At 42.4% G+C, this 8243-nt stretch overlaps 1 protein-coding gene across 1 annotated transcript; it reads right to left on the reverse strand.

Moving 5' to 3' along the window:
- Positions 1–3419: 3419 nt before the first annotated feature.
- TMEM229A (transmembrane protein 229A) lies at positions 3420–7314 on the reverse strand. Its single transcript, XM_066362583.1, has one exon. It carries the CDS (start codon positions 7181–7183, stop codon positions 6074–6076), a length of 1110 nt encoding a protein of 369 aa, XP_066218680.1. The 5' UTR covers positions 7184–7314; the 3' UTR covers positions 3420–6073.
- Between the last annotated feature and the right edge of the window lie 929 nt (positions 7315–8243).

Consider the following 8243-nt stretch of genomic DNA (forward strand, 5'->3'; position numbering starts at 1 on the left):
AAACTCAGAAATTTTATTGAATAAATATCAACAAAATAAAGTATACATTTTGGTACCAAACCAAATGTAATGTGTACTGTATTTCGTGAACATAAAATTTTCATTATAATTCAAATTTTACATAGTATAAACATCTAGAATAATATTGATTAATCTGAATTATTTTAGCCATAGAAAAGTAACACACAGGTTCTCTAAGACTGTTGAATACTACCCTTTCACTGTATCTTCTATTTCTGCCTTTATTATTCTTTGTTTCTGTTTTGTTTTGCTTGCTAAAAATATTGTCATTATGAGTAAGCACAATGATAAATTTTGCTAAACTCTTGCTTTTAAGTACTTGGAATCTGAGTGCTTTTTCTGATGTACCCCAAGGAACTCTTTTATTTATTTTTTCTTCCTGTCTTTCACTGTTTCTAATAAAAGGTTAAGACTAAAATAGTCCTCCTTCAGAAATGTACAAGAGCATATTTAATATAGTTTTTGTTCCTACAGTAAGTGGGTAAGCAAAATAATATGATATAAACTTTCTGCACATTCCTCTCAATATTATTTTTCCCCAACAATGTTGTTTCACATATTTAAAGTTTTGAGTTTAAGATTTTGTGAGAATACTTTATTTTTAAGGATATTAATAATAAGTTAATAAAATATCTTGTATTTAATACAAATGTCTGTTGGAATTTCATTGAAAGTATGACTAGCTTTCTCCTTATTAATGTAAGTATAATTTAATTTAATTTGGGGGGGGTGGAGGGAGAGTTTATCCATGACATCTTTCATCCTTCCTGGCTAGCTACCTGCTTCTGTGACATCTATGACATCTCAGTTTCTTTCTTGATGCAGCCAGGGCAAGCTACCCAGAAAATACCCCAGTTGATACTCTGTAGGTAGACCTGAACAGCAGCCAAAGGCTTTTCTTGGGTTGAACCATGTTGAGACTCCAGCAACCAAAGCAGGGTCCCTACTCTTTCATCCTTTACTTCTATACCTACAGCCATTTTCTTCCTCAAGCAATTTTTAGTTTTAAGACTCTCTCTCTCTCTCTCTCTCTCAAAAGCCTGCTCCTTAGACTCAGAGAACGAAACATCATTTGAAAAGATATGTATATAGACCATTAAGTATCATGATAAAAGAAGACACTGTTTTTTTAATAAACAGAAAAAGAGTGTTTTCAAAAATGTTTCATTGCAATACAAAAACGAGATAAATGGTGCATTTCAGTTCTTGAAAGCTTTGAAAAGCTTTTCTCCTTCACTGATAAGACAGTGGGGTTTATCAACTCACTTCTTGACAGCCTTACTCTCAGTTAGACTTTGCATGAAAAACACAGTACTGTCTTGAAAAGTCCAAGCTGAGTTGAGAAACCATCTGTCAAAGATGTAAGAAATTTCTGCTCCTTGAGTGGAAGGCCTCACTGTTTCTTTCAACCCTAATTCTCCTTACTCATGGTAACAATTTATTTTTTCTAAATAAGAAAGTTGGTCCATGTGACTTTTGGATTCTAGTAGAATTGTTAAAGATGAGATGAATATTAAACCTTTCTGTATGTTAGGGACCAATCCCTCTGTCTCATGTGTGAAAAGTTTTGACAATTACTACAAAGAGAATTTTAAAACTAAAAAAAAATTCTCTATATTTATCTTTTCTTTATATTAAGAAAAAAATCTCTAAGAAAAAAAGTTCTCTCTACACATCACAGGTTAATTACAATTTGGGCTGTTAGTGACTAGAAACCGTCCCCTGTGTGATGGCCTCATGCCTCAATGTTAAAAACGAAAACGAGGCCAGTTCTAGTGAATAAAGGTCCATACAGACAATTGCTAGTTTTGTTGGTTCTGCTGGTACCGAGTCTAAGAATAGAAAAACATTGGCAATATAACAGAACCATCTTTTACTGCTGTCTTCCCCTTCAGCATTGGCCGAGGCCCGTGTGTGAGGGAAGGGGGCGAAGGGTGTTTCTGCTTCCTTTCCCCCAGTTAGAGAGCTTATAGTTCCATTAAGCACTGTTGGCAAATATCTTGAAGATAGTATATTTAAAATTAATTTTAAAAGTAAAGGGTTTTAATGCTTTTTAATATAAGCAAAAATTGATTTTATTAAAATGTTTCCAGATGTTACAATACAATAATTTATTTACCATTTCAAGCCAGTATTATGAATATAACCTCCTTTCCAAGTATATTGATTTTTTAAAAATGTATTTTGAAAGTGGTAAACAAACTAAAACAGTCTACCAAAATTCTTCTTCCCCATCCTTATTAAACAGTACCACGTCCATTATGTCAACAGAGACTTTTTTCAAAACAGTAGAAATTCTTTTCCAAAGGGGTAGAATTTACCAATTAGAAATGTTTTTTTAAGTAAGAAAGGAAAGATCATGGTTTTTCTGAGCTGTGTTTTGCTGAGTTGAAAATAAAATCTTTCTCTTTAGATTCAAAGCTCAGATACAGTTATTTAAAATTGAAAACATTTCTAGTAAGAAATTTCAGCATCATATAAGTCATACATGGAGCAAAAGCCATTTTGTTGCTCTTTTTTCCCCCAAGTTTTTCTATTAAGAACTTTCTTAGACTCTAGGTGTTTAATTGAATTCAATAAATGTTTCAACAAAATATTTAATTTAGGTTTTGGGGATGTTTAGCTTTTATAGTGTTGCTCATTCTGAATAGCGCATTAAATGAATGGCAATAATTATATGCATTTTTTCTTGCTTGTAATATGAAGTGTCTTGCATTTTGGTGTATTATTCTTATACTCAGGATTATCTCACTTTAAATAAGGAACTCTCTTTCAGAGCACTGTTTAAATATAAACTATCATCTGGCAATCAGAACGCTGCTGATTGTCTGTTATGCATCTTGGTATTAGCTCCCTTGTTATTTTCTATGGAAGAAAAGGCAACATGGAAGTGTTTTTGCTACTAATGTCTGGCTTTTCTGCAGCTACCTGTGGGGATGAAGGAGCAATCCAGATTGTAAGGTGAAACCCCTAGGAGACTCAGTCACTGTGGTCAGTGGATAGAGGCACAAGAGTGTCACTGTGAAGAACAGACCCTGGAATCCATGGTACTTGGGTTCAAGTCTAACTTCTCAATTGTGTGACTTGGGCAGTTATTTAACATCTTAGACTTTAGTTTTATTGTCCTCATCTGTATAAGAAGGACTGTTAGAAGTTTAATTAAGTGTGTATGTATGTGTGTGTACATATACAGGATGGGGCAAAAGTAGGTTTACAGTTGTGAGTACAAAAAGTTTATTCTTATATTATTTATTAATTATTGTTTTATTTTTGATACAAACTGTGAACCTACTTTTGCCCCACCCTGTATATATATATATATATATATATATATATATATATATATATATATGTGTGTGTGTGTGTGTGTGTGTGTATAATATATATGTATGTATTACCTTAAGATATATATGGATATATTTACTTAAGATTATATATCTTTATTTAAGATATATTTGACATATATAATCATTTAAAATATATATGGACATATACATATATTTACTTGAGATTTTATATATAACATAACAGAGCAGTTCTTGGAAGGTGGTGTTACTCAAGTATTACCCAATATTATATTACCTTATCATTTCTATGTCTGAACTACTACTAGAGTGACTAAATTCATTATCTGATGATTCTTTTCTTTTCCTGCTTTGTCTCTGAAGGTTCAAAGTTGTAGCAAAACATCACTCGTAAGAAGTTAACACAATGAGAAAACCTAAACAAGGTGCTGAGTTAACAGACAGGATAATCACTCCCTGAATATATACATATATCAACAAGCTCTTTGTAGAATCTGCAGAGGAAGTGTGAATGGGCTTTCTTTTCGATATGATAGATTAATATTCTAGGGACTGGCTGTATGAAAGCCCTCAGGATGACTGCCTCTTACAGCCTATTACTAAAATAGTAGCCCTGAAATAAGTATAATCCCAGATGAATCAAAACACTTGAATGTGAGCTTCACAAGGAAGGGACTTGTCCGCATTGGGTTACTGCAGTACGTGCAGAGTCCAGATGAGTGCGAGCAAATAGGTGCCCAGTAACTATTTCTTGAATGAAGTGAATGAATGAAAATCTTGACCTACCCTTTAAAATAGAAGATCTCTAAAAGCAAACAAAGAAGCAAAAAGTAGCAGGCGTTTCCACTTCCTGACAGATTGCTGACCTCGAGAACGCTGGTAAACAGGGCTGAGGGGCTGCCCTGCAAGAGCCTAAGTGGAAACAGTCCGTGCAGCGAGTATTTCAGAATCCGGGACTTGGTGAAGTGTTCACAGGAATGCGTGGTGGGGGTGCTGTCTCGCTTAACTCAGAACCATGCCCTGGGTCACGTGTGACTCACATATATTTTGTTCAGCATCTGCATCTATACTCAATACTTTTTTCTCCCCATAGTTTTCAGGAATCTTTTACCATGACCAATGATCACACAAATGAGTCTTACTCTCTGCAAACATTTTAGCGTACTATTAACAGTTACTACTCAGCTTTGATTGACTAAAAAAATCAGTTTGACATGATCGGTTTCACAGGTGGGGTTGATTCTATAGCATGACTTATAATTTAGCTCACAACCTCAGATAGTGGATTAAAATAATATAGTATTCTGACAATTATGTCTGACTTAAGCAAATCTAAAGACATATCTGTTTTTACTGCCACAGCAAACATTTTTTTTTTGAGAAAAAAAAAACTTCCTTTTTATAGCATAAGCAAGTTAATAATATGAATAGGATACTATTCATTTGTACACACTAGAAGTTTTCCTAACTATCTTTATAGTGAAAACTGAGAATGCATTAGCCATCCTTGGCTGAGCCATACTCAATTCTACTTGTCCTTTTAAAATATAATAAAAACAGCAAACAACCTTCAAGTATGCTATTAGTTGACCAAACATAATTTCTCAAAATAATTTACATCACTTCATTTAACTTTGGAGCTTCCAGACATTAATAATGAGTCACCAAAAAGCTCTCATTGATTTATAATCTGAGTTCCACATCAAGCTTGACCCAAGAACTCTGTGTGGGCCCAGAGGGACAAAGGAAAAATGTTTATAAGTGAGCCATAGCAGAAATACGCAGAAAACACATATCTGTATCCACAGAAAACAATTAGGCCTAATGCCATGAGGGTGAGCATTCAAGTTCATTTTATTCCAAGGAATTGTTTCTACTCTTGAAGCTCCATATAGAAAGCGTCCTTAGGGTTAGAACACTACTGAGGGTGGTAAAATTTGGCTTGTCCCTTGGACATATAAGGTAAACATTTTACATTATTGCACAGTAACAAACATTGACAGCCATAGAGAACACAGGATCTGATCAAATTGAACACACTTGGCATTTAAGGCTAACCCATGTTGGAAAGCAATCATTTCCAGGATGGAGATCAAATACTGAACACAGTGTCACCTGTTGGAGTTGCTAGAAAAGATTTATTTAAAAATCGATTCATAGGATGTTTTCAAGTTTGTCAGTTTCTTACTTTGTGTGCTAGACGGGAGGCACTTTAAGAGTTAATCATTGTAGTTTCAAGAATACAAGACACTGAATTTCAGCAGTCATTGATACATATGGCAAAGAATTAAAGTGAAATTGGATTAAAAAGAAAGTAAACAACACCATTAAACCAGAAAATGTTGCAAAATCATTGGTCTCTGATTTGAAGAACTTTATCATTGGGAGAGAAAAAAATACCAGCTATTACCCGCCTATACCCAAATGAGTGAATTCTACAGCTTTCTGATGTTAAGGTGTAATAGTTTTGCTGTTTGGGCTTGTAAGGGTTTTAAAATATTGGCGAGTTAGTACTTTGAATTGTGTTTCGAGTAGTATTTCAAAATGTCATACTATGCATAGGTTCCAAATACTCAGAAAAACTAAAATGTCGAGTGAAAATATGTTGAAAATGTTTAGTAAAATGTATGAAAATTATAATGCTAAAAAGAAAAGAAAAGAAAACCCACTCCGTTTTAAACGTGTAAAAATAAATCGCATTCATTGGTGGGAATCCAGAGACATTTTTTTGTTTGTTTTTGTTTTAGTCAACTTGGTAAGTACTGCACCCTCCACAACACGTTGGAAAGTAGGTCCTGGTACACACTGAGGCATATCCAACCAGGTAAATACATCAGGGTGATGAGGCCCATGAAGTTGAGCGGGTAGTGAGAGTAGTCCCACGAGCAGGCCCCGCACGTGCGGAGTCCCAGACCCCAGGACAGCTCCCACACGTAGATGAAGAGCACGTAGATGGGCACCCGCTTCCAAGTGCTCCAGCCGCGACTGTAGTGAAGGTGGAAATAGAGCTTTTCCACCACGAAACTGCAGCTGCCATACATTAAGAATGACCAGAGCGACGTGTGTCCGCTGGCTGCCCCGAAACCCTGCCCTAGCACATTAAAGAAGAAGGTAAAGAAGATCTCATCCAAAAAGCCGTGCATTCCAAAGAAAAGAAAGCGGAACAGGTCCGGCAGCCCCTTGCTGGAGGCTCCTTCAGTGCCCCTGGGGCCACGGGGTCGTCGACGACGGCCACCTGCCACCGCAGGGGCTCGGGAACCGAGAGGGGCAAGGGACGCGCCCGGTCGTTGCTGCTGTTGCAGCTGCCGCCGGTACCGCAAGCGCAGGAAGCGCTTCAAGAACACTTGCGAGTGATAGAGCGCCAGCAAGTACTGCAGCGCCAGGTCCAGCGCCCCCGGCGCCACCGCGCCCCCCGGCCCGCCGCCCAGGCTGAGCAGCAGCGCCTGGCCCGCCAGGGTCTGCAGACCCACGTGCGCCAAAGGGTAGAGGAGAAAACTGAAGACGAAGGCGCTGGGGCAGCGCCGCTGCTGCAGGTAGACCTTCTCCAGGGCGAAGTGGGTGAACAAGTGCAGCAGGCAGCGGTAGGGCGAGGAGAAGCCCAGCATCCGCGGGTCCGGGCTGCGAGCGAAGCGCCGCGCGGAGGACACGAGCACGTCCAGGGTGATCCCGTGCATCCCGTAGAAGTAGAGGCGCATCCAGGCGGGCAGCTCGGCGTCCTCGGCCGGCGCTTCAGCAGTGGACAGCGGCTGCGGGTGGCCCGCCGCAGCCTCGCCTCCCCGCCCGCCGGAGGCCGCCGGCCGCCGCGCCGCGCCGCCCCTCCGCGCCGGACCCTCGCCATCCGCGTCGCTGCCCGCCATGGGCTCCGAGGCCGCCGCGGCGCTCGATCCCACACCTCCGCCGCTGGGAGCGTGGAGCTGCGGAGCCGAGGGGCCGAGCCCCGCGCCGCCTCTCAGCTGCTGCCGGCCCACGGGGGGCGCGCGGGGAGCTCCGTCCCGGCCGCGGCCCGGCGGCTGCCGGGGCTGGTGCGCTCGGGCGACTCCCGGGCCACCCGGCTCGCGGAGTCCCCCCGCCGCGGCCCCGCCGCACCCTCCCCTCCAGGCCCGGGCGAGGTGCCGCCGCTCGGCGCCCGCGCTCAGCCTGCGCGGCCTAACAGGCGCCGAGGCCCGGCGAGGGGCGGCGGCGACGGGGCTGCGGGGGAAAACGCCGAGGCTGGCGCACACCCCATCGTCTCCGCGGCTCAGCCCCGCCGCCTCTGCTGCGGGCTCAGCAAGCGTAATGTGAGCAGCAACGCCCCTCCTGCCAGCCCTCCCCATGCCCCTTCCCGCCTGTCTCAACCTCTCCCGCCTTCCCGGCCGCCCCTCCCCGCCCCCAGCCCTGCGCGCTCGGTCCCTCGGGGGCCGCTGGAAGAGGCCGGGCCCTAGGTCCCTGCCTCCTTCCTACGCTCCACACCCGGATCCCCGGGGGCGTTCGCTGGGGCGGAGGCGCGGCGCGGAGAGACACCTAACAGGTGTGACTGCGAGCTGATGGGCATTCCTCGTGTCGCCAAAACCTGAGCCAGGGCCTGGCTGGTGGCGACGAATGGCCAACCAGCGGCCGGGCCCGAGACCAAATTATACTGCTGTATATTTAATGTCCTTATTCAAAGCTAGCTGAGTACCAGTCACAGAGAATAAACAGGATACTCCAAGTCTGCCTAACCTAGCTTTCCCTGGCATCTGAAATGTTGCTGAGGGGCCTGGTCCACGTTTTCAATCTCTCTCCCTGGCCTGTCGGCTTTCCTTGGTTGGTTTGCTTTTGGCCAGGGTCAGAGATCACAGTCCTTCGGAATGAATGCAATAATTTGAAACAAGTTGGGTCAGACATTGCTCTGGCTGCGGGGTAGAGCCTCCCACCAAGAATAGCACCTTTGCGCACATT

The sequence above is a fragment of the Saccopteryx leptura genome, chromosome 2, assembly GCF_036850995.1.
Source record: "Saccopteryx leptura isolate mSacLep1 chromosome 2, mSacLep1_pri_phased_curated, whole genome shotgun sequence".
In the NCBI taxonomy this organism is placed as follows: Eukaryota; Metazoa; Chordata; class Mammalia; order Chiroptera; family Emballonuridae; genus Saccopteryx; species Saccopteryx leptura.